Source organism: Chrysemys picta, chromosome 2 (genome assembly GCF_011386835.1).
Source record: "Chrysemys picta bellii isolate R12L10 chromosome 2, ASM1138683v2, whole genome shotgun sequence".
Classification (NCBI taxonomy): domain Eukaryota; kingdom Metazoa; phylum Chordata; order Testudines; family Emydidae; genus Chrysemys; species Chrysemys picta.
The window spans coordinates 220,256,433-220,284,137 of NC_088792.1; the positions used below are offsets into that span (position 1 = coordinate 220,256,433).

The 27,705-nt window shown below is 38.7% G+C and overlaps 1 protein-coding gene across 6 annotated transcripts in view; it reads left to right on the forward strand.

Annotated features, from left to right (window-relative positions):
* SNTG1 (syntrophin gamma 1) overlaps positions 1-27,705 on the forward strand; it is a 790,136-nt gene that overhangs the window by 547,321 nt on the left and 215,110 nt on the right. For 5 of the 6 annotated variants that reach the window (XM_008168521.4, XM_042857030.2, XM_008168520.4 and 2 more), the window contains exons 5-8: positions 3,473-3,529; positions 11,089-11,146; positions 13,947-13,990; positions 14,098-14,139. In XM_008168521.4, the coding sequence (XP_008166743.2) occupies positions 3,473-3,529; positions 11,089-11,146; positions 13,947-13,990; positions 14,098-14,139 (201 nt within the window). Of the gene's footprint in view, positions 1-3,472; positions 3,530-11,088; positions 11,147-13,946; positions 13,991-14,097; positions 14,140-25,269; positions 25,406-27,705 lie in introns of all 6 variants that reach the window. The other variant, XM_008168525.4, reaches the window with a different exon arrangement.

Consider the following 27,705-nt stretch of genomic DNA (forward strand, 5'->3'; position numbering starts at 1 on the left):
ACTTCTGAGTTCGATTTATCGCGTCCAGACAAGACGCGATAAATTGAACCCAGAAGTTCGATTGCCTGCCGCCGAACCAGCGCGGTAAGTATAGACAAGCCCTGGGAATATGGCTTAACTAGTCTGTAACTTTATTAAGTTGCTTATCTGGGAACTATCCACCAATTACTCATCCAGTACAGGTCATACTTCCTTTGTAATCCATACTACTACCTGGTGGAGCATGCCATCAGCCCCCTGATCCTCACACTACACCTGGCCCTTTAGGCCCTTTTAGTGCACTTTGGCGGGGGGAAAGGCATTTTAGCCTCCTTTGGGTGCAGTGGATTCAATAAGCTTATGCTGCATTTTCTCTCCAACCCATCAGACACAAGGAGGGGTGGGGATTTACAATCCTTAAAGGGTCCAGAATTTTTCTTTCCCCTGCTGGTCTACACACACCTTTAAAGCTCTGGAGGGTTGTGGGAAGCATTTGCAAAATATATCCATCCCAGTTTTGCAGGCTGAAGAGGTTTGGATAGGTTTCTGATAAAAAAACATTCAAATATTCAGATTCTTGGTCAAACCAAATTTCAGCTTGAAATCTTTTGACATTTGCCTGCCTCTAACCTTACATTTGTTTTTTATATAAATTTTTCTTTCCCTTCCATTTATTTATTTTTACAGAATTTTGTCTGTCTGTGTTGGAAAAAAGGTGTTCTCCTCCTGTTAAACATTAAGGACTGGCTTCAGTAGAAAATATGTCCAGTTTCCTATCAGATGCCTGTTTGAGGTCAAACAAGTCCCCAAATAGTGTTTTGTTTTTCCTATTTTGGTTTGGTTTGGGTGTTTTTGTGGCTTTAATAACCCTGCACAAGCTTATATAATGAGGAAGCCAGAAAGAGCTTTTATTGATTTTAAAGCTAGGAAGGTGTACAAAGTGTATCAAAAATATTTTGGAGAACAGTTATTCTATTAGGCTTCTTAAAGGTGTAGTAGAGTCCATTTAAAATAATACAAAATACTGCCTCTTAAGAAATTATTCTGCATAGAGCCACCATTTACCTTAGGCCACTAGTTTACTAAGAACAAACTTCCTACAACAGAAAAGATTTCTGATGGGTCAACGTTATAAATTAGCAGTTTTCTGAGGTAGATTTGTTGATTTCCTCAGTTATATGTACTCCATCCTCCATTTATTATAAGCAAATGATCTCTTATTTTCCATTTCCATTTATGAATGGCAGTTTTATGGGCTAGAGTTTTTATTTAAACGTTGAAGAGTGGAACCAAGTGGTGTGGATTTATTTTTAATATATATTTATTTTGTAACATAATTTATTAAATAATGATTATTTTAGGCTTTGTACACTTTTATATAAAAACATTTAGAAGAGATTTTCAATCATGTCTCTGTGCATGTGATAACTGCATCATTACAAAAAACTAGAAACAGACTTGTTCTTCAACATCTGATGACTCTTTGGTGACAGATAGGAAAGGAAGAGGGGGACAACAGAGATGCCACAGTTGATACAACCTGACATACACGTGGATAATCTCATTGGATGAGCAGTAATGCCCAACAGATTACACAAAGGGAAATGTTAAAGATGAGGAGTTCTGGCCCAGCTTAGTTTTTATTTCTATGTTATCCTTATTAGCTATCACTATAATATCTTGGTGTCCAAAGGCTTTTTATTAGAGCAGTTTGCTGACCTAAATGAAGTAAGTATGTGGTCTCAGCCCAGTTCCTAGTGTATTTGTATTGGCACCATAAAAATTACATCATAGTGAGAATTAATTGACACCCAAGAAGGCAAATCGGGTTGAGAGGCCAAAGAATTAATGGGTTTGGATAGTGAATTATTTCTTCATTTTTAGATGTCCTACATAACCAGGAGAAAGTCTCACTGACAGAGCAGGGTAGGCAAGTGTGTTTATGCTGTATCTGTTTGTGACTAAATACAGGGGTACAGTCTTTAGGCTTGCAATCCAGCATATATCACCAGGACATTAAAAAAGTGTAAACAAAATTAAATAGCCTTTACCCAGAGCTGACAAAGCCCTAGCTAGGATGATTTAGTTGGGGTTGGTCCTGCTTTGAGCAAGGGGTTGGACTAGATGACCTCCTGAGGTCTCTTCCAACCCTAATCTTCTATGATTCTATGATTTTATGATTAGCCAATGTTAAGTTGGAAATGAGAACTTGCTGTGTTAAGTATTAGAAAGACACGGTGGGTGAGGTAATATCTTTTTGTTGGACCAACTTCTGTTGGTGAGAGGGACAAGTTTTGAGTTTACACAGAGCTGTTCTTCTGGCTATATGTAAAGTATTAAAATGCAGGGTTCAATCCATCCCTTCTATCTCCCCATCCAGTACAATGGATTAGCCCATGACTGTTCTTTCTATTACATCATTCACTTTGATCACCAATAGAGAATGTACAAAGCATATGTTTTTCCCCTCTCCCCCAAATTCAGTAAGTCCAAATTCTCAATGATTTCAGTGTGTTGACCTTACCTCACACATCATTCCCTGTCTGCATCTGCCCACCTGTGGGGAAGGAGGAAAAGCAGTGGCTCTGTAGGTCCTGCTTCCCCTCTTGCATCATGAAGGGTTGCCTTATGGCTCTTTACACCCTTGCATGGACACAGAAACCAGCCCGTAGTTTGGCCCTTCATTTAGGCTAGTGCCAGATTATTTGTTCTATAGATTAGGCAGAAAGCAGTGATACTAGGAGACCTATTCAGTTTGCAGTGTACATGTCTTAATTTTATACTATATTTATATCAAATAGAGACACACACACACACACACACACACATACACATACCTCTGTGTGTGTGAGTGTATATATCCATATGTGTATTTATAATTAGATGTGGCTTTTCAGCTGTGAATTTTATACACCCATAGATGTAAAGGCATCAAAATTTGTGTGTGTGTGTGTATATATATCTCTGTGAATGGTATATGTGTACAAGTGAAATATAATTGTCAAAATTACGTAAAGTAGCTAATATTAAATGTTATCCCAGAATGAAAATGGGCAGAAGAGCCTACAAAATATTTCATACTTGTCTTTTTGTAAATATACATAAGCAAGACTGATGTATAAGTCTGCAGTATATCAGCTCTATACATTGAGTTTTAAGAAAGCATAATGCAGGGAAAATGTTGATATTATCTTTTAAATATTGATTCACCTGTTACTCAGGCAAGATTAATTCAGTCATTGCTGTTCATTCAACAGTATCATAAAAAACGAACAAATGAGTTTTAGATTGGGACACGAACTCTACTTTTTCTCCAGATCTTCTTGTTTCACCTGCAGCATGAGTTTCTTGGGATTTTTCTCACTCTGGAATTGACAGGTTTATTATGACAAGACAAGATGATGTGGGGGGTATAAACTATTCATTAAAGAGTTAATGTCGATATTGTGGCAGGAAATATTAAAACTAACTGAACTTGATTTAACTTTTTCAGGAAAGAACAGTAACAATTAGAAGACAAACTGTAGGAGGATTTGGATTAAGTATAAAGGTAGTATGCATTTTTTTTGTTTATTTTTCCACAGGTTACACAAAACATGTTTTTGTCTTCTAGTTAATTTATTTTAATGAAGGCAAATTGTATTTCAGAGTACATGAAACAACAGCACAAACAAATTCTAAAAGGGTTAGTTAAAATATTTATTTACTGTCACAATAAGCCATCAGCAGAAACATTGCCTGGTGGAATGAAATGGATGGAGGGCACATCCCCTTAAGATTCAAGATGGTGGGGGGGGTCTCTCTAATAAGATTTTACATGAAAATGAAAAAGGGTATGCAACTGCACCAGACTGTTCTTTTGTTCAAAAATACTCTAATTCAAGTGCTTGTTAATGAATGCTAAATTACAGTGGGAGGCACATGGAAAAGCTAATGAGTTCATCAATTCAAATAATCTAATCAAATAATATCACATTAATTCACTTTTACTCATTAATAGGACTGGAAGTGTTATTGTTTCTTCATATTGGTTATTTTGCTGTAGATGAGACAACAGCAGCAATTTAGCTAGCAACTTTATTTTCTCCATGCCTTAGGAAGATTTAAGGGACATTAAAGGCCAATGTGGGCTCTTTCTTAAAAAAGAGGAAAAGAGTTAAGCATTTTGAATACCTTACTTCAACCTTGAATCACAGTGTAGGTAACATGGTATTAATTTTATCTTTCTTCTAAACACAGCTCTCTTCAGCTTTAAGATAGCAGTGGAGAAAATCAAATATACTGTATAGGAATGCAAAAGAGCCTTAACTTATGCATATGAAATTAAGAGTATAAAATTATGTTGTTCATGTCTCTTAGGGCTGACATTGCATCCAGAGAAAGAGATGAATGGGCACTTCCCTCGTATTGTCATTGATAAGAAAATTGCTGAATAGAAATTAGTTCTTAAACCATGTCTTGATGCTTTGCTTTTATCTTATTGACCCAGAAGGACTGCCCTTCATGGAAAACTAATTGCTATTTTGGGCCCAAAACTGCTTATGAACTAAGTCAATGGCAAGCTAGTTGTTCTCCTGAAATGTTGTTATGGGTTGTTGTTTATTCAATAATCATAAAGTACTACATGTCATTGTCAGGTTACTAATAGAGATGAGTGAAATTGTGTAGCTAGTATAAGGAAAAAACAGCACATGGGCCTAGAAGTCAGGATTTTTGAGATTTGGAAGATAAACTTTTCATGAAAACTCACGAAAACAGGGTTGTTGTTTTTAAGTTGTCTTAAGTTGTTTTTAGTATACAGTACTATAAAGTCACTTGTAGGAATATAAAATTTGAGGATGGATCTTATTATTTAAGTAACAGGCAAATATTAACACATAAAATAACATTACTAAACATAAGTGAAAGAGTCCTTGGGAAGTACGTTATCTCCACTGAAATATGTGCATTGCTTTCAAGGAGTTTTCCTGGAGGGTACGCGACCATTATATACTACTAAGTAAAAAAGTTCTACTTTAGAAAATCTGGAAAGTTTGGATCGCTAAGCTTGTAAGCTCTTTTGGGCAGGGACCATATTTTTGTTGTGTTTGTAAAGTGCTTAGCCCCTGTCCTAAGACCCTGATTAAGGCCTAAAGTGCTAGTGCAATACAAATAATAAACAACAATCATATGCTAAGGGAGTTGGAACAAATTGTAGTGAAGTTGCTGAATCATGCATTTAAAATAAAAGAAAATATTTTTTCAGATTAGATAATTTATTATGTTTTATTTGTATCACACAGGGAATGTCAATCAGAATTGATTCTAACAGCTGCAAGCTGAAGGTCCATAATTTCAGACTAGAAATAGGACCCGCATTTTTAAGATAGGGTAATTAACCACTGGAACAATTTACAAAGGAATACAGAGGATTCTTCTTCACTTGAAGTCTTTAGATAAATATTGCATTGCTTTGTGTTTAAAAAAGCTTTAGCTCAACCACAAGAGATGGTCTTGATTCAGGAAGTCTATGGTTTGTATTATGCAGGATATCAGACTAAGTGACCATAATGGTCCCTTCTGACTTTAAAATCTATGAACTGGGGCCCTATTATATAATGTAGTTTACAAACTATGACAGAACGTCATAAGAGTCTTAGTCTAAGAAGACAAGGGATGTTGAGAGGGTTGGGATAGGGATACAGTCAAATGTTATATGCACATATACCAACATAATATATATTTTATCTATGTTTGATAATGAATAAAATACCTCCAAGACTATACCAAAATGTTTCTCAACTTGATCTGGAATATTGGTATTCCATACAAAGGTTGCTATCTATCTAGTTGACAATAGTGTTTTTCTATGACTCCCACACTTTTATTAGACAACAGATGAGAGCAGGTGGGATTCTTAGCTCTTTTTTTTTAAATGCATGCTTTAGCACTTCCTGAAATACAAATAGAAATATTGACAACATATCCAAAAATCTTCTATTCAGACTCAACTAAAAGGAAGAAACTTTGGAAATCTTATGAGATCATGTTCTATCATGTGATTTCCAGACCTATCCTTGAGCCTTGGAGAGCTACTGACCATTCCTGTTTCCCTTCATCTGTGGTACAACATAAAGATCCTTCTAACACCAGTGATTCAGAGATTTGAATATTTTAAGGCCAATAGGGACAAGTATGATTCTAGTTTATGGGTTATAACACAGCCCACAGAATATCAGTTAGTAATTTCTGCATCAAGCCCATAACTTCTGTTTGAAGTATAGAATATCTTTTAGAACAATGGCTAGTCTTAAATTTAAAACTTCAAGTGATGGAGACCACATCCCTAGGTAAGTTGTTTCAAGAATAATGACCTTAATGGTAAAGAATTTGCACCTTATTTCTAATCTGAAATTGTCTAGCTTCAACTCCCAACTACTGGATTTCATTATAGCTTTTGCTGCCAAATTAAAGAGCTTTATACAGGGCCGTCCCTAGCCATTTTGGTGCCCCACAAGCCTCTGCGAGGGGGAGGGGAGGGGCTGGCCCCAGGCCTCTGTGGGTGGGAGGCTGGAGGGCAGGGGAGCAACCACCCCCCTGGCCCCAGCCCGCTCTGCTCTGCTCCCTTGGCTGGGGCGGGGAAGAGGCAGGGTGGGGGCGGAGGCTTTGGGGGAGGGGTGGAGCAGGGATGGCGGCCATGGTGAAGAAGCGGAGCTGGGGCTGGAGCAGCACGCAGCTGCGCAGGGCACCAGGAAAAGTGGTGCCCCAGATTTCCTGGTGCCCTATGCAGCTGCGTACTTTGAGTATGGCTAGGGATGGCCCTGGCTATATATACTATGAAAAATCTTTTCTCCATATCAGTAATGGTTGAGCATGACCAAGTCATCTTTGAAGCTTCTCTTGGATAAACTAAATGAAACTTTTTAAGTCTCTCACTATTTTCCTGGCCTCCAGACAGACCTTTTTCTTATGAGCAGAAGGAGGATAGGTTATAATCCCCTTGGAATGCAGCATTCCTTGCCTAGCTGTTGGTTAGTAGTCTTTGGGGGGAAACTCCCCCATTGCATTACCACTGATGCGGCTCCATCAACAATCGCAATAGAGGGAGAATTAGTTTAGCTTAGTGGGGGACTGCATGAATGACTAAGTACTTCCAGTGTAAGAGCATAAGTATGAAGATATTTTCATATTTATATTGTCTACTTCTGTAGTTTCAACAGCACTTTGAGATCAATTGTTTTATATGCGACTAAAGGAAAACTGATGTGTTTCTTTGCAGGAATGCAGACCCAATTTCTCCTTAGGCCTTGGACCTGATCATGGTGTCAGTGAAGTCAATAGCAAAACTTGAATTGACTTCACTTGGAATAGAATTGGGCTCCTTATGTAGTCTGAGGTCAATTATGTGCAACAAACTTCAGTCAGTAGTTCAGATGGATTTATTTTCTCAAACTTCTAAGTCTCCTTCTGAACACCCATTAATAAATCATTGTGATAAAGGATGAGCCCGGAGTGAGATTTAGAGATTGATAAATGAACTGTAGTACTTCAGTCATGTTTTCATATCTTACTGACAAGATTAAATTGCACAGATTCCAAGAGATATGTTTCTAGGTGTATGACTTTTGAAAGAACATTGTGTTTCTCAATAATCTGACAGAGTGTAGCATTATCAGTGAAGGAGGCAATAAAATTAATAGTTCATTAAGGACATTCAGCTTTACAGTTATAATATTACTCCTGGCTCTCAGAGACCTGTACAATATTCTTTCCTTCCTTGTTTTATTCTTTTTTACCAAATATTCTGCGTAAGAAACCAGCTGAGTATGAATCTGTTAACTTAGGGAGGTGTTTGGGGAAGAAAATGCACATCACAACAGACTAGAGACCAGTCATTAGAATGATTTTGTGGGTTCGATTGTGCCTGGCTCCAGGCCAGTGGCCCTAGATTTCACAAAGCTAGCAGAGCTTTGTTCCAGTCAGAGGATCCAGCCTCATGGTCCACAGAGCAGGGAGAGAAGTGGTGTGCTGAACCTTGTCAAAGAGCATATTAACAGCCATGCTCCCCACTGCTTTGAGGCTTTATGCCCCAGGCATAATAACCCCAGTAGCTTCCATGGGTTGTTACTTAAAAGTAGAATTTAAACCTATATTTGTGTGTTGATCCACTAGGGGAGTTTTGGGGAGAATCAGAATCAGTATTGCAGCAGCGTCTAGCAAGATGCCACATGGAACATGTGCAGATTTTCAAAATCACTTACTGTATAATCTGATGCATAATATTATATCTGAGAGGCTGGCCGTTTCCCCTGTCTCCCTTGAGATTCTTGTCTCTCATACTATGGGGCTGTAGCTCCTTTGGCTAACATTTAGGATGGCGTCCTCTGGTGCCTGTGGCATGACTAGGACACAGAGAGAGTGTTAATTGTTAAAGGTTGGGATAAAATTTGTTGAAGCAAGTGGGTGTAACTGCTGCTTTCATTTAAAATCATAGAAACATAGAATAATAGCAGTCTGGAGGTATTTGAATAGGTGTGTATGCGGGGAGACAGCAGAGAAGCACACAGTAACAGATAGAGAAGGAATCTACAGACACAATGTAGACAAGCATTGAGTGTGGCTCTGGGAGAAGCCGAGAGAGGTTTTGGGTCAGGTACAGGCTGAAAGAGGCTTGTAAGAATGAGCAAGGAAACCATCTCCTGTTGTTTGATTCCTCCTGTATTCAAGGAAACAGCACTTCGTACATTCTTTGTAAATAAATAAATCAGAATTGCATCAAAGAAATACCTAACTCCATCACCAATTTCTCCTTCCAGTTGGAACAACTTACAAGGCCTAACATGTTTGGCTTGGTGCTCAGGCCAAAAGGAGTAATATTATTTTACCTGTGCAGTATTGCTTTATGCTCCTTTAAGCACCTATTTATAAAGTGTTAAACAAACAAGCTATAGGATACTGCAAGCCCAGGGTTGGCTGGCTTCCCTCCTCCCCGTGGACCAGTGCTTGAGGCAGACAGGCAGGTCAGGCTGCTGTGAAGGGGGAACTGATGAAATGTCTGTGGTGAAGGAAGACCAAAGTCCTAAGCACTGTGCCTGAGCCCTAAGATGCACTGGGCGGAAGGGCAGAACTGATTTTCTGTGTAGTCTTGTAAAGGAGGACTAATGGGGGGTGGGGTTGCAAAGGCATTCTTAGTGAGTGAATTTTGTTTAGAGGTTGTGGAGAGAATTATGTGTGCGCGTAAGTGGCGGTATTTGAATGGAAGGTGAGACTTGTAAAGTTAGCTGACTTGAGCTGGGTTTTCTTAGCCAAAGAAAGCTCTATTAATTTTGATGATGATGATGATGATGATGGATGAAAAAACCTCAAAGGATGTTTAATACATAAATGTGTACATTTATTTAACAGTTTTGAACAGTTCTACTGAATCCCTGAACATATGTGAAATCAAGGGGGGGTTAGGTTCTCTATCTACTTACTGAACAATCAGCTCACATCTACAGCATGCATTGTGCATACCTGTAGGAGCTTCCCCCATTCACTGGCAGTAGAAAGTATGGGGCTTCCCTCCTTGCATCCAGTTGCGAGGGGGTGTCTATGGGTTCCATAGCTTACAGTCAAATCCTGAAGAAATATTTGTGTTCTCAACCACTGCCAGAAACCTTAACCCTCTCCTACTGCTCCAAGAGAATTTCAGGCCACTTCCCATCATTGTCACAAGGACGCATTTACATTTTAGAGAATGGAGATGATAGCGTCTCTTACCTGGCAGCTACAGATATGAAGAGAGACCATCTGGCTATTCTTGGAGGTGGAAGTCAGCAAGACCCACGAGGGCTTGAGAGAGGAGAGGGACACAGTAAAAAGTGTTCAAGGGATATTGCCCCAAATAAGTTGGGTAACCACGAGGAAGGGCCAGTGGACTTAGAATGCAACATCTGGTTCTCATTTCCATGCTTAGGCCACTAGATCATGTTATTCACATATGAGATCAAAGTAACTGCTCAGTAGAGGAGACCACTCAGCTACAGGCATTTGGCTATTGTCTGGAAGGGATACGTAGAATCCCTAGGCCGTCAAGAGTCGCCCAGATGGCAATTCTCTGTCCTATAGCTGTGAATTAGTCTGGGGAGATCCTCAATCTTGAGGGACCCAATGAAATGGTCCTCATGGATCCCAAAGTTAAGCCTTGGTGTTGTTGGGGGCAATGTAATGACAAAGTCTTTAGGTAAAAATGACCGTGACAAGCTGTTTTAGTGATTTGAGTTGCTATCAGTATTAATCAGATTTACATTTTCAGGGTGACCTCCACAAAGAAAAGAGCAAGAAAGTTAGGATTAGCTTTGACCTTTGTAGAAAACTTCCAAAATTGGCCAGGGTAAGGCCTGCAGTTTTGGGGTTTGACACCCCCAAATTTAATCTCTGCCTACACTTGCCTACTCTTCGTTCCTTTGCTCGCTCTCTTTTTTTATTTTACCTTTACTTTTAATGTTAGTTATAGCACCATACAGATCTGCAAACCCAACAGGGAACACTGAGCGAAACAGTAAAGCTGAATGCTCCTTTATGTTAGATGGTCCAGTTTGTTTTCTTTAGTGAATACCTGCTGCTCCATTACATAGAACCCTCTTTTTTGTTCCTTGTACTTATTCTACTGCTGGCTTACTTTTTGTATGCAGTGACAGACATAAAAAAAAAACAAAATCTGGTGTCCAAACCTCTTGCTTTTTTGCCTTTTGTTTGTCTGTTTCTTGCCGGCATGAAAATAAAAATGATCACAGCATGGTTGCCATTACAGCATTATGCCCATTTCCCCTTTGTATAACATGGATTTGATATACTAATTTGTAGAAAATTAGGAGAAACCTGCAGTGATTTTTATTTTACCTTTATAGACTATGGTCTATCATTCAGTTAACAACCTGCTCAACTGATTTTCTGTAAGGCAATAAGTAATTGATTGCCATCCTATTAGAAAAACAGAAAGAAAGCTATTACACAGAGGCAGTGCATTTTATTTGTGTCTGGAAATAAAAGTTAATCTCTGGAAAATGCACAAGATGCATTTGGGGTTATAAACATATTTATGAATGAAAATAATTTCAGTGAGATATGATTGTTTTCTAATTCTAGGGTGGAGCAGAACATAATATTCCAGTGGTCATTTCCAAAATTTCCAAAGAACAAAGAGGTAGGTGCCTAATAACAGGTGCAGTTTTATGGACTTCAACTCATCACTTAAAGCAGTGGAATCTTAATTCTTTGGGGTTTGTTGATTGTTTTGAGATATGATACTGCAAATTGTTCATAACTCTGCTTTGATGTGCCATTTGTATATGTGTGACATAATGAACTTTCACTAAATTAAGGTTTCCCAGTAAAGTGCAGAACGGGGGCCAATTTTTATGAGTGAAGATAGCTTTTCAGTATGAAAACATGCAAAAAATTCATACTTCTGCCATTTCTCCTAATATGAAAATGGTCTTTCTTTATTTTGCTAAAAGATCATGACCCAGATTGTGGTTCTTTATGCATCCCTCATTCCTCTGAAACAGATACCCACATTGTGGGCAGTGGCATGGGGTTGGGGAAACAGCCTAAACAGAACTGTTGTTTGTCTACCTGTGCTGGTTGGCTTGGGAGTGGACAGGCAGGGATGGAAAAGGGCAGAACCTTAATTTTGTTCCCTGCAAAACTGTCAGGCACCATAGGTGCCACCATGCGGGGCTGACACAGATTATGCATAGGAAAGCTGTCACTGGTTCAGGACTTGATGTTGGCCACCCTAGATCTTAGAGAGGTGTAATTTTGTGATTAAATTCCATTTTTGGAGGGAAAAAGAAACAATGTTCTCTGCCACACTCTTTTTTTTCCCCATAAAGTGGCAGTGGTGCAAAGCAGTTGGAGTGGTGGAGTGAGTCCCACGGAGACAGATTAGTTGGTGGAGGGCAGATGATGTGGTCAAAGATATATGATCAAGTCATTGATCATATATCTTTGTGTGTGTATATATATATATATATATGTTTGTTTGTATCTTATATACATTTGTGTGTGTGTGTGTGGTGGGGGGAGGAGTATAAATAATAATATGGTGTTAGGTTACCTATACCTATGTGTTAAAACGTCATCAATGCAGTACTCTGGATTTAAGTTTAACCAAGTATGTTAAAGAGGAAGACATTTCCTGTTCTTTTTCAACTACTGTTTCTTGAACTGCATTTGCAATATAAGCCTAAACATATACAGTGTTAGTGGTGTGGGAACTTGAATATCTTTTAAGCCTTAGGAAACTAGCTAATCTCCAGGGTATCTTCCCTAGGGAATATCTGTTCTTACCAAGGTGTCCACTTGGGGGTGCTCTGCCCTGAATGAGTGATGTGGGGCTGAGTTGGGGTACTAGGGTGGAGGAAAACCTATTTCATCCACCTGAAACCCATGTCTCTTATGCTTTGCAAACCTTGTGCAACCCTACAGTTCCTTTCCAATCCCTCTCTGAGGCCAGTGCACAGGAAGATAATGGTGAGTCTCATCAAGTGCTGCTGAGGCCAGAGAAGTTCCAAACTGGCACTGAGAGAGGAACTCCAGGGCGGGGAAGGGGGGAGGGAAACAGGTTTAGCGCATGAGGCCACTAGCCCGTGTATTTTCAGGAAGGAAAGACACTCATTTTCTTTGAAGAAAAGGTGATTCTATTTGGTAGAATTAAACATCTGAGATACTGAAAATTAGGGTTGATCCCTTGTATGAGAAACAGTAGGCTCAGACCCTGAAGCCGAAAAATTGAGGGGAAACTCCGTGTTCCATTTAAATCAATGAGAGTTTAGCTGTTATCTTCAATGAAGCCAGGATCTTGCTCTTGGTGACTTGTTTTAAGCCTTTCCATGCTATGTCTAATCTGGTGATCAATTCTTCAAACATGCAGTGGAGTATCATTATTTATATGAATAATGTTGACAGCAGTGGAAGGAATGAAGCAGTCTCTGACTGCCCTGAGTACAAAGTACTAAAACATTATATTGGGATTAGGCAGACAACCCTTTGTTGAGAACAGTGTGTACAAGTGTAAACATGTAACTGAAAAGATGTTTTCATCTTTGTATGTCTAAAAGAGTAAGACATTTCTTTCTAGTGTGACCTGGCTACCATTATTCTTGCATTTGCCACCTCAAGTCCAGATTACAAGTAGTAATACACTCTACATGCACATTAAACTGGGCATCATAGAGGGAGCTGTGATCAAGAAAATCCTGCTATGACCTACTTGGAACCCAGAGGCATTGGTTTATGATAAGTTTCTAGATGTCATTTGCGGTGCTTGTTTTTACTGTAAAAAGCATTAAGTGGTTTGGGTCCCCATTATCTTAAGGCCCTCCTCTCCCAATATACAGATGCAGCTGATATTTGCAGAAATGCAAGACCTGGAGTTTGCTCAATTATACACAAAGGGAAAGTAAAGTGTTTGAGAGTGATTCCTATAAGTGCTTCTCGATTCAGGATTGGTCTTGCCCTTCATGGTTCCTCGGAGCTTGGATATGTTAATCTTCTCCATTGCAAAGTCCATCTTTTCTTGGTCATTGAGGGACCAATGCAACAGTTTATCCAGATTCAGCAAAACACTTAAATATCTGCTGAACTCAGGCTCTAATTGAGGTTGGAGACCAAGAGATGGGAATCTCCTGATAAGGTTGTGTAGATGATCTTTCTCTCCCTCCCACCCTCCACTTTTTGGTAAAATCAATACATTGGTATTTGTAGTTAGAAATATTGGTGCAGTAAAAACTCTGAATCAAAACCATGTATTGGTATATTTTAGGTTTTTTTTTTAAATTTTCATTATTCATTTTACATTTTCAGAGCTGACCCAAGCTGGGCATATACACTGGATAAATTGATAAAGTGTGTGTGTGTGTGTGTGTGTGTGTGTGTGTGTGTATTCAATATGCTGTATTGGGCAAAATATCTAAGTCACAAAATATGCTCTCTGTTTACAGCTGAACTCTCAGGTTTGCTCTTTATAGGAGACGCAATTCTACAGGTATGTAAAACTGTTAATGTTTATTTAGATTTTCTTTCCAGAAAATTAAACTATAATCTATATTTATGATATACAGAGTCAATCTTATCTTTCTTTCCCCTTAACAGATTAATGGAATTAATGTAAGAAAATGCAGGCATGAAGAAGTGGTGAGCTTGTATTCATTTTCTTAACCATTGGAGTTTTTATGTACATTGACATTCGGTGCACCATCATTGCGTTGTTCATCATTACTCTTTCTACACAGATATGACTATGCCTCCTAGGTTGCCAAATGGCCTGCCTTTAATACAATTTCTTCTCCATAGATTTTCTTTACTGCCCTCAAATCAGTCCTCCTAGAGTAGAGTTGGGTACTTTATTGGATGTTTGGATGAACTTATTCCAGTCTTGCTCTGTCTGGCCATCTTTATTAATCCTTAGAAGTACTGTTGCTTTTTAGCTTTTAGTTTTAGTTTGAAAAGCTTTGTCAATCACTCCAGATTGGTGGGAAATATTCCAAGGAAGATCATTCTTCTGTCTTTCCCTCCTATGGATATCAGCTTTCAAATAAGCTGTCCTTCTATTAAACCAATAGCTTTGTGGGAAAGCAGGACATTAAGGAGAAAAGGCAGGCATAGTGTGCATTTGAGAGATCTGTATGTCCTCTCTCATATCAAGATTGCCTTATAAAGTCCCCTATATTCTGGCTCCTAAGCTATTTACCAGTCCCCTTTGACCTCCACTTTCACGTATAATGTAAGGAGTTTGGCTCCTCTAAGTCCTTTTAGAATGGGGACTTCTAGAATATATTGTAGAAGGGAGATAAATAACCAGGAATGAGAAAAGATTATAAAAGTGTATCCCTAAATCAAATTTAGATGCAGGGAATTTATAGGCAAAGTTTTACAATGTTGTTGTAATAAGGATATGTACAGAAGTTTAGTCTCTCTCACAAATACAAAGAAGCATAAGTGCTGGAACTAGGAGTGCTGGGAATGCTCCCGCACCCCCAGGCTTGAAGTCGTTTCCCTCATATACAGGCTTTACAGTTTGGTTCAATGGCTCTCAGCACCCCCAGTGTACAAATTATTCCAGCACCTCTGCAAAGAAGATCTGTACTCACTTAACAGCCTGTTATGTTTGAAAACTATTACGTTGTGTTGTATGTTAGGCTGTTGAAGATTTGCCATTGAAATGCAGACAGCATGGTAACAGACAAATTGAGATAAAGTTCTGATGAAACAGATTAGTGCAGTGTGAAAGATTAAACCATTCTACTAATGGCACTTGTCAGAGTGCACATTCATTTTTGGATTTGTGCTTGGGTTTGGGATGGAAATGATTCACTATCCTTCAGTACGACGCTTGCCCTAAGAAAGGCTTAATCCTAACAGCCTTTGTGTACATAGACCCTTATATACTATATTTTCAATCTTCGGCTTCCAATAGTGATCAGATTTTCATCTTTTCATATGCTTTTCTGTAATCCTCATTTAAATGAATGTGGTAAATCCCTCAATGGGATTTAAAAGAATTATTGGAAATTCAAGAATGGAAAACAAGGGACTAGTAAAGGTGAGAACACTCACACATCCACAAACAAAGAAACATTCAAAACTGTGGTGATGTGCTGCCAGTCATTTCTGTTCTGAGACTGTGATCCAGGTAGAGCTGCAGTTTAAGAAACAGCTGATGGTATGTAGGTAGGATATAAAATGAAAGTTAAGCTATGTTGGCGCCTGTTAACCTAACTACACTATCCCAGATTGATCTTTATCTTTTTTTTTTTTTTTTTTTTTTTAAGTAAACCTATATGTTTGGCCTTCACAGTATTTCTTTCCTGGAAAGTGTGTAAATATAACTTGTAAACAAATAACTGACATCTGAGCGTTTCCAGTGGTGTTAAGAGATTATTTTGTATGTCTGTTTTCAAACTTTTTACTACTTTGATAGCATATACAAATGAAAGAACCATGAAATAGTCTTCCATGCAAATAATCATATCCATAGCAATAGACTGTAATTAAACCTAGCTTAAGAACCGTAAGATAATGTTTAAATAAAGAAGATCCCCAGACTCTGTGCCCATTGACAGCCTAGACTATGCAGGAGCAGTGTGATAGATATTAGTGTGTGTGTTTCGGGGAAAGGGGGGGGAAACCCGAGTTCATAGCTTCCTAGAGTTTATCAAATGAATCTAATATGGTTGTCTCTGGGGCTTTAGTGTTCTGAAATAGTATTATGTCAGAAACAAAATGTAACCACTAGCTGGTAGTTAGCTGTGGAGACCTTTTTCAGTGTTCTAAGTCGGTTTTTATTATTACTGTACTGGCATGCATTGCATGCTACATGGTGCCTTTAGGGATAGCCCTGAGCAACACACAGTGTATAAGCTGCACCGCCAAAGGAGCCATTTTGTCTTAGATGCAGCTTGGAGGCAAAATGGCTCCCGCATTCCTCTTTTGCAATGGGGAAGGAGGTACTACAGCTCTTTGCAGGGTGCACAGTGTTCCCCACTTGTATCCTACCAGCTCTGCTGGCTGGGGAATGGAGGGAGTGGAGCCGTTGCTCCACCCACTCTTTACCCACTTGCTCATGAGGAAAAGTAGTAATGGAACCTTAACCACTGTTGTGCCCCCAGTCACAGCAATAGAGGTGATCTGAGTAGGCCTACACTGTACAAGTTAGGTGGAACTGAGGCCTTGCTGCTCTCTAACTGCCTGTGCAGCAGTGTAAGACGCGGCCACAAGCTAACTGTATGACAATATGGCAATCTTGATTTCTATGTCTTAGTATCCTGTAAAATACATTTTTAAAACTAAACCAATATGATGATTATGCTGTGATGCTTTCAAGTGAAGCCAAACTTGAAAGATTCAAATATGTGTAAATGACAGCAAACAACATTCTATATGTTTTCATTCATGTCATTTCTCCTTCCCTTTTTTTATTCATGAAAAGTTTCAGGCTCACTAAATCTTTTTGCCGGATGCTGATAGGTTTTAAACAAGGGTCTCATCTACATATTTCAGCAGTGAATAAGCCTGTGACATAATTAGTGCAGCACAAGGCGACGGGATGATTCACTTGATGATTAACTGCTCTGTTCATTCCCTCTGAAGCACCTGGCATTGGCCAATTTTTGAAGACAGGATACTGGGCTAGATGGACCTGTGGTCTGACCCAGCATGGCCATTCTTATGTTATGTTCTTATATTGTGTTACATCAATGATAAATTATCCTCGGAATGTCACTCTGCTTTACTGGCAACTGTACTAGGCAAATAAAAATGATTTTACATGAACATTCTTATTAAACAGTTTAACCAAGTGAGTGCTGCCTTATATAGTCGGTACAAATCTATTCATACTTTCTTAATAAATTTATCTGGTCTCAGAACCTTGCAGATGCAGGTCTTCTGTTGAGCAACAGAATTGGTGCAGCATGAAGTGATGCAAAGTTCATGCTGCCCCACCAATATGCCATAGCCCAAGCCTGGAGGGATCAACAATAGAGGGGAGAGGTAGGACTGTCCAGTGGTTAGACTACAAGCCTATGACTTGGTAGACCTGGGTTCAATTCCCTGCTTTGCCACACACTTCCTGTGGGATCTTGAGCAAGTCACTTAGGTCCAGATTTTGGAAGGAGTTTAGATGTTGTAGAACTTGGCCTTGCAACGCCTAACTGACTAAATCTCTGTTAAAAATGAGATTTGGGCTCCTAAATTAGTTAGGCATTGTAAGTTTAAATACTTTAAAAAATCTGGGCCTAAGTTTCTGTGTGCCTTCAGCTTCCCATCTGTTAAATGAAGATAATAGCACTTTTTTTACCTCCCGGGGGTGCTGTGAGGGTTTCAGGTGGGGTGGTGATGAATATTGATGCCTAAGATAGGTGTGAGAGGATGGTTCAGTCTTAATGATCTTTGAGGGTAAAATATATCCCATTGTGGAGGTTAAGTATATACGACTTTAGCCAAAGACCTTTTGGTTTAAGTGGTGCGTGGAATCTTTGGCATGTCCTCTGCACTGTGATGAATACACCTTAGGAGTCTGCTCCTGCTAGCATTGGTCCATATCCGCATGGGAGGAGACTTATGGGAAGTAAATCTGTATGCAGAACCCCTCACAGAGATCCCCTACATCATCTCTTCAGTTTGCCTCCACACCTGCAGGAGCACCTGGTGCATTGTAAGAGTTTTCTAAGATCATAGTGATCTTTCTACCCCTGACCTCCTGACTACTCCTTTTCCCATCCATTCCTATATCAATTTGCTAAGTCTGGACCCTTTCAGGGCTGAAATTAGGGGTCATCAACATTGGCAACCACCTAGAGTGCTGTGACCCTCTCTCAGGGTGCCAAGAACTGGCAGTCACTGTGTAACCTCTATGGCTCAGCAAGAGAAAGCTTTGCTGGAGCTTAAACTGTGTGTCAGCTCCTTCCCATGCCAGTATGTCCAGCTCACCTGCAAACTCCTCAACACTCTGCCAGTGAGTGTTCAGTGAACCCCGGGTCCATAGTTCCCTGTAATGGTCCAGTCCCTCTCACTGGACCCTCACAGAAATTAAGTCCACTGTCTCCAAAGAGACAGTACACATGCACTAGCCTGTTACCCCAGCTGAGGATACATTATTTACCTTGATACACAGCACTGAGACAGTTTACAGTAAAACTAAGCATGAGTTTTTGAATAAAGAACAGAGATTTAAGCGATACTGAGCAGAGATAAGAGAAACAGAAATGGTGATGAATAAAAACTAAATAAAACACACTTTCTAGTGTCTAAAATTTAACAGATTACAAACCTTGTATTGGGTAATTTCTCATCTACAGTCAGTTTTCCACATCCTCAACCCACATAGTTGAAGGATCCACCCTTAGATTCCAAGACTGCGGGTCACATTTGTGCCCTACATGATGGATAACTCAGGGGTTCTCTTCCCTCCTTATTATAGTCCAGTAAACCTTTGAAATATATATGTTTGAAGTGTATCCCCAGATAATATTTTTTTCTCCCCTGGTGCTCATGCTCTAGGAAGTAGATGCCCTCCTGTCTTCCTCACTCTCCTCTCAATTAACTTTTCCTGTGGACTGAGAGCTTGTCTACACTTAAAACACTATAGACAGGTCTGCTGCAGCTGTGCCATTGTGGCGCTTCAGTGTTGACACTACCTACACCGACAGGAGGGATTCACCCATTTGTGTAATTAATCCACCTCCCCGAGAAGTGGTAACTAGGTTGACAGAAGAATTTGTATCAACCTAGCACTGTTTACATGGGGATTTAGGTTAGCTTAACTATACTGCTCAGGAGTGTGGATTTTTCCACACCTCGACCGACATAGTTAAACTGTCCTAATTTTCTAGTGTAGCCCAGACCGCAGATGCAAATGAACTTCCATTGTCTCTGGCATCACTTGTCTCAATTTACAATGGAGACACAGACAAGCAGACAGAACAAATTTTCTTTGTCTATGACAAACTTGTTTATCAAATGCCTCCACCATGCATTTTAAGAACATATTATCAGTACTCATACATAACTCTTCATACACATCACACAATGATATTGATGATGAATAGATCACCAGTTTTTATACAATATCTTCTAAGACACTGTTTGGCTAAATATTCTGACAATAATGTCTTGGGTGTGCCCTTTGCCAGCTTGCATAAAGGGGCTGTTAGGATCACAGGTGCCTAAATTTTAGGGGTAGCTCCTGTCTGGATGTCTCTTTCCTCCAACACACTACCAGCTGGAACAGTGCTGGTGCATGTGCTTGTCCTTTTAAGGGCTCCATATCACACCACTGGGGCAGCAGCGACCACGGTTGGGAGCCATGAATGGAGTTCTGGATCCCCCATCCAAGATAGCTGCAGACAGTTTTCCTTTGAGAGTACTGCAAATGTAGCATTGGCAGCCAGTGCTGTAAACAGCCATCCTAGCATGACTCTAGCCTGGCCTACTCACCCAATCCCCACTAATCAAGACAGATTTGGGAAGAGGGGGTTCTGTCCTGCACTCCTCCCCGGAACCATCAGGAAGTAGTGACATACAGTCCTGAAGTGGTTAGTGCCAGCTACACCCCATACCTTGCAGAGAGTCCTCTGCTGGATCTGTTTTGCAGGAGGTAGGTTGGGATTGCAGTGGCATGGGACTAACTGAGCCCGTTTCATGTGGAAGGAGGAATCTAGATGGGGCCATATGGGTCGCTGAAGTCCACAGCAAGACGCCTCTTGACTTCGGCAACAAGAAGATTGGACCCTTAATCCTTGTCCTCTGTGTTGACACTATAAATAAAGGATATTAATTATTGCCAACAGCAATGGTGGTTTCTGTGATGTGGCTACGCTGGAAATGGATTAAGACTATCCATTTGTTTCCATAAATATCCATTATTTTGCTTTCTAACAAACCCATTTATTTCCTTTGATACTTTTGACGTACTTTTTATATTTGTATTAGCATAGTGCCAATGAGCCGCAGTTGTGGATCAGGACCCCATTGTGCTAGGCGCTGTACAAACATAGAACAAAAAGATGGTTCCCGCCCCAATGAGCTTACTTTATATTGGATTGTGTGTGCTTTGCTCTGACTTTCTAAGAGTCAAATCCTGTTTGATGCTGAGCATCTGGCAATTCTCATAGAAGTTAATGAGTTTCCAGTTTATCTCCTCTAGGGATTTGGTGATAATTTAGGAGAGTTTTTTTTTTCCCTCAGAGAGACAAATGGCTTATTGTTCCTCCTCACATACTTTATTCACTATTGGAAATTACAGCTGGAACTGGCTTGTATTGAAATACAACAAACGTCCTTCAAAGTCTCATTTTGAGGTAAGCAAGTGAGCAGAATTTTGTTTAGATACAATTTTTCATTTCCCCTCATACCCAAAATTCAAGGTGGAATTTGGACATTCCAGAATCTAAAATATATCAGAACTGTAAGTTATTAGTATATTCTAGGGGCTTGTCTACACCGCGAGCTAGTGCACAGCAAGCCAGGGTGTGACTCTACAGCACACTAATTTGCCGTGCACAAACTCGCCATGTGGACATTGCTACAACACAGTGAAAGTCCTGAGCTGCTTGTAACAGTGATCATATAGGACATTAGTGCACAGCATGCTGTGCACTGTAGATTCACAACCTGGCTTGCCGCACACTAACTCCCCATATCAACAAGCCCTAAAATAAGTTACCCAACTGTCTATGTGATTTTTTTTTTATTTGCCGATATCATTCTGAATCCCCCAAATGATCTAATTATATCATAATTTCAATTTTCTATCTGATGTTTTCGGTCAGCTCGAGTGTCATTCTGTGAGTCCATGTAGTACAGTACCATAAGATTGGCATTTATGCAGAAGTTCAGGGGTGGGAAATTGCTTCATACCCTTAGTTGACCCCAGACGAAGACTTTTTATGTCAACATTAAAGTGACCATCATTCATGCCAGATTTGATCAGAACAGTACACATAAAAGAGAATGTGCAAATGCTGAATGCACCAGATGTGCTTAAGGATAAGTGACAGCTACATAAAACTATTTTGTTTAGGAGTTGCTTTTTGTATTTTCTGAAGCTTTTTATTGTGAGATGAAATCTCTGCTTAATATGCCAAAAAGGCAGAAAAATAATAATAAAATATACCATATAAGAGAGAATTTCTCCTTTTTCTTTTTCTTTTTCTTTTTGGTATTAACATTATGTGTTGAGAAGGAAAAGTTCAATTCCTATCCAGAATAAAGAGGGTTCTATGTAACTGCTAGGGGGGAAGACGATGATATGCAGTAATTAGTACTACAATTTGATGTGCTATTTTAGTTCGTAGTCATTACAGGAATGATTGCTGGAGACATTTCAATGATACATGGATAATTAAAAAATCTGACCATACATGTAAAAAGAGATGGTCAACATCACTTGCCAAAAAAACAAAACAAACAAACAAACCAAAAAAACCCCACATGAATGCAAATCTGTACACATGGATACTTTGCATGCACAATTACACATTTGCACATTGATCTGTAGTCATGTGAATAGGGTGTGTATGTGCATTTATTTTTACACTTGGCCCTCATCCTCTTTTTTTATCTTTGTTAAAAATGCAGTTAGCAAATCCTTCTAAACCAATTTGACCAGTATGCAAAAACAAATCTTCTTAGACATTGGCCCCTTTTCCCCCCTCACCACTGCCAGTCCTATAGCATGTGTTATAATGTTTGCTATTATCCTTTCTCTGTTGTTCAGGACTGGAGTGCAGTCAGTGCCGTTACACCACTAGCACAAATGGCACATATGGGATCCATGACATGCATCTTGAACCTAGTTTGTAATGTATGTGAAGATCAAAATATTGCTATGTTAATCATTTAAAATTGTCACTCTATATACATCACTGCTTCCCAAGACATCTAGATGTCTTGAATCAAAGGAGACCATAACGTAGGCAGTTAGGGCAAGGACCTAGGATTCAAGCCTCTGGAGTCCTAATCCTGACTGCCACTTGACTCTCTCACTGTGTTACCTTGGACTAGTCATTCAACCCCTCTTTGTTTTCCACATGAAAAAGGCAGTAATATTTCCTTACCTCATGGAGGTGTTATGATCCATAATTAAAGTCTGTAAAGATCTGAAACTGGATAAAAGTGCAAACAATTATTATTCAAGGGAGAGATTTGGAAGGTGGTAGGAAAATTCAATGTGCTTGTACATCTAATGCAAATCTAGACAAGACCATGTTCAGACACACTAGCTTCTGCTGCCATTGTGCCAAGTACTGTATCAATTAAAAAGAGAGTCCCACGTGACTTCATAGCCTGTAGTGGTTCCAAGGTTGCAAGACAATTGTTGTCTATTGTTAGAATCATTCTTATTTTGTGTGTTGTTGGTTACAAAGTAGCAAATACAGGTTTTGAAACTAAGCCCATAGGTTGAAAGTTCTTATCAAATTTTTGTTTTGTTTTTAAAAACAGTGAGTTAGTGTGTGCTGTTTAAATAAACAAAATGTAATTCTTCCTCTGTCTCGGTAACCGCTTTCCACAACCGTTATTTGGAGAACAATTGTCATGTAGTGGTTAAGGCACGGGACTGGGAGTTCAGAGACCTGGATTCCATTTCCAGCTTTGACTTGTTGAGTGTTTGGCCTTAGCCATATCCTATATCCTGTCTGTTTTCGTTTCATTATCTGCAAAGTGGAGATAATACTGACCTTATGGGACTGTTGTGAGAATTCATTCAGTATTGTTTGTAAAGTGTTTTGAGAGCATCTAATGGAAAAGGTCTCTGTAAATCACCTATTATTATTCAAGTGTTATATGACCATGATGATGGCAACACTTTTCAAGTGCAGAGTAACAGTCTTTCACTATTATGGTGTTGATCGCTATGCTATATTGCACAGTTTATATCATGTAATGATATATTACCCTTATCCCTGATTCGATAAAATTAGACATGAATTCTAAGACCTCTTGTATAGTGGTATTCTGTAATCAGAACATTAATAATCCAAAAATTTATAATTGGAAATAAAAGTATTTCTAAGTTATACTCCAAAAGATATTTATTCATAAGTAGCCAAATAACTCCTTCCCACCCCCGGGTCTTCTTTTGTATGCTGCAACCACCTCAATTTATTGGCATGACCAATATATTTACAATGTATTTAATGCATGGTATTTGAAATTAATCATAATCTGTTAAATGTTTCAGTAATTATCAGAAATTAATTTACATAGACTGGCAAGGATACAAACAAACTCTTGTAAATAATTTGCCATATTATTCTATGTTGTATAAATAGTTTTTAGACAATCATTCATACTGGGATCATTCATTCTGAAGCTGTAATCTTGCGTGTGTGTCTTTGACTCTTTTTTTTTAAACCCAAATCCACCTGTGGTGTGTAAATTGTAATTTTAACACATCTTGTGCCAATCTCAGGTAAAGTCTGATATTCATTCACTGCTCTCATTAATGTATTTTCACTCTACAGAATCAATCAGCATTACATGTTTTCATAATTTATATTTATTTTATTCCCCCTCAAAATATTTGTAGTTACACAAGAGTTGTGTAACTGAGAATCCATCTATTTCACTACGTTGCAGTCCAGTTAACAACCTCTACTATAAGAAACCTCTTACCATGAATTGGATTGAGTGAAACAGGAGCAATGAGACATACATTACTAATAAAATTGTTTCTTCATTGATTAGCTTGGAAAATATCTTCAAGGAGTAAAATGATTGTTTGCATTTAATGCTCAGAAAAGTGAGGATCAGAGAGCAGGAGCTAGAGTGAAGCCTGATGTGAACAGGTAGCATACTGTATTATTCAGTAAGTTTTGTCATTGCCCTTCTGCCCCCATTTTGATTTACAACTTCATTACTTTATTACTGTTCAACTTTATTTCTGAGCTTCTCTTGAGCAGACTGATCACTGATTGGTTGGTGGTTTTTGTAGTGTGGCCTTCTTTATCTACACTACAAGTGTAGACCACTTTGCTTGTGACCTGGTTTACATTGATGTACTATTTTACTCAACAGTTTCCTTTTGTTCCCCTAAGAAATCAACATGAGTAGTTTTTCCAAAACATTTTTGCAAGATATCACTTTGTAAATACAGAGCTGTATTTGATTTGACTTTGGGCTAGAGACTCCGTCTTTATTTGCTTTGTAAAGTGCAATGCATAACTATAGTGCCATACAAGTAAAAATAAGAATATGCATAAAGAGCACCAAACCTCAGTTACCCTAACACTGCAAATGTGTGGCTTATATATCAAAGTACACAGCCACCTCCGTCTTGTTAACTTGAAATAAATACACCATAATAACCCATTGGAACTGGACACACGCACACAAACAAGCATTATCACCATTTGGCACCACCTCCAGTGAACAGAAAGAAGAACAAATCAAAGTATAAAAACATTTTGCAGATTGAAATCAAAACAAGTGTGGGAAGGGGAAAAATCTTTTAATGATCCCTTGGAAACCATGTCTACGTGAAGCAATTTACATGTACACTGGTCACCAGCAAAAAGTCAACATTTACAAATACTCACCACACAGCAGTATCTGAGATACAATGACTGTTGTTCCTCTAATCAAGAAAAGGGGAAACTGTGTGGCGTATTATACTTCTGCATGGTGATTGTTAGTAAATGGGCAATTGTTCTGGCCACAATTAATTCAGAAGGGCACAGGGAGGGAGTGCTCAGTGCTTGTCTTACACCTGAAAGTTTTTTAGGTCTTTTTTTTTCTCTACAATGGGTCTTTGTCTTTTGACAGTTTGTTCGGTGGAGGAGGAAGAGGAAAGGAGAATGGACCCTATGTATTTTTCAATAGTATCCAGTGTTGGACTGTTCCAGACAGATACATGGAGGTTTCCAGAAGGCCCACCCCATACTTCTCAACCACTAGTATGGTATAGTATGGTACTGGTGTATTGGTATCAGTATGTCAACACTGGTCTCTTAGTACCTATTTTCCAGGTGTGTTCCCTTCTTCCAGTCTAACCCTGATAGCACTTGTGTTTCTTTATACAAGTTTAAAAGCTAGCACTTGCTGTTCTCCATGAGGTGTTTGTTTTGCAAGGAAGGGCCCAGTGGAACTGGACACAGTAGTAAAAGATTCATGGATAGTAGATGAAATGGTGGTAGAAACAGGATGCTCCTCTCATTTAATATTTACTAATGATGCAGATTTTGTAAAACTTCTGGTACAGAGTTGTGCAGCAGTTGCTGTGACCATTGCCTTTTCATATTGTTACTGTTTTTCGCTGATAAATATCTGAGACTAAAAGCCTATGGAAATAGGCTAGATAGAGAAGATTTCAATGAAAAAACACTACCCCCAAGACAATGAAACATGTTGTTTAGTAAACTGAAGTCCTATATTAATTTATATGCCCCAGCTGAGTCAACAAAGACATTGATACAGAAGACAACAACAGTCCTCATCATGTAGACACCAGAAAGCAAATACCTAAATGACAATTTCCATAAATAACAGCATGTTGGTGTGTGTTGGAAAACAGTATGCACACTTTTGGAATCATTGCAATATGTTGTTCTGAATTTAACCCCTTTTTCCATAATTAATCTCAATATAGTGCGTTAGTATAGTGCAAGCTTCTACAGACACGTTGAGTAAAAATTACCATTACCACATCTCTCTTATCTACTCAAGTTCTTGTACAAATATTTACATAAATAAAAATCGAATATAAAATTTTGCTTGATCAAATCACTGAAAGTATTACAAGTCCTATTATATTACTTCTGCATTGTCACTATATGAGAGAGAGAGAGAGAGAGAGAGAGTTATTATAGAATAAAACATGTGCACAGTACCTTTCTTCCTCAAGCATCCAAAAATTTTACAAAATACATGCAGGCCTCACTCCATCCGTCATTGAATGCAGGCATCTCTGAGGTAAAATGGATCAATGATTTAACAGTCCACAGAAACATCATAAAAGATTTAGGACAGGGAGATCATACCTTTTCCAAATAAAATGGGGGAGGAGGGTATGAGGAGGGGCTTTAGAATTTGCCCAGGATGTGGTAAAATCTTACTTTTACAAATACTAAGGACATTAATGACACAGCTGTCAAATCTTGGGTTTGCATCTCATCCAAAATGTGGCGCTTTCAATAATATAGTTCATCTTGGAGCCATGCAATAGTTCAATAGTGACTAAGAGGGAAAAGTCTGTTTCTTGAATTGCCACCAGCAATTGCCTAAAATCTAAGTGTTCCTTAGAGCTCTCCTATCAAGTAGTATCTCAGCCTGACCTTGCTTAGCTTGTCAGATCTCACAAGGTGTGTCAATACAAAGTGATCTGGGATCCCAGAATTACTGGGGTTAGAAAAGTCTGGCTTTTGTAAAGGTCAGATTTCTAATTTGTGGATTCATTTGTTGAAAATTTCAACACACCTTCCCAGCATCCATACAGCAGCACTTTAAATATCATTTCTGGTTTTAATTTGTTGTTAGTTTTACAGGTTTTTTCTTAAAATGGGAAAAATACCTCTCAAGTATTGCTGTCTATAAATTGTGATTTGTAATAAATTATAACCCCAAATGGTAAATAACTGTTGGCAAGAGTAGATTTCTTTGGGGTTATTGCCTAATTAGAAAAATGAAAATGAAATAAAATAAGAGCTGGAAAGGGATAAAGTTAAATATGAATTATAGCAAACACAATTTTAGATCAGCTTTATGCTAAACTATGAAAATCCTGAAGACCATATACTACAGAAAGATTAAATCTGAAATTCATATTTTCATAGGCTGAACTACAAACCTAACATTTGCACTATTATGGAGTTGTTTATTAATCCTCAAATGTAAAATCTCTGCCATTTCCAAAAGTGCCTATGATTCTTTGCAAGTATTGAATATCTGAGTGCACTCAACTCTGCTATGCATATAAGCCCTAAAGCAGGGGTGTCAAACTCAATTGCACAGGGGGCCAAAACTCAAAACTCGCGGGCCGAACAGTATAACCATTTATTTAACAGACTAAATATTTATGTTTTTTAACCATTAATATGAACCAAAATACAGGATATCATTCCAAAATAAATACATTTCAACTTAAAATATTTTGCTCTTCATAAAAAAATATCCTGTCAATACAATACATTCAAAATCTGTACATGCTGGAATATTAAAAAATCTGAAAATATAAATAAAAAATTGAATTTAAAGCAAAAGTAT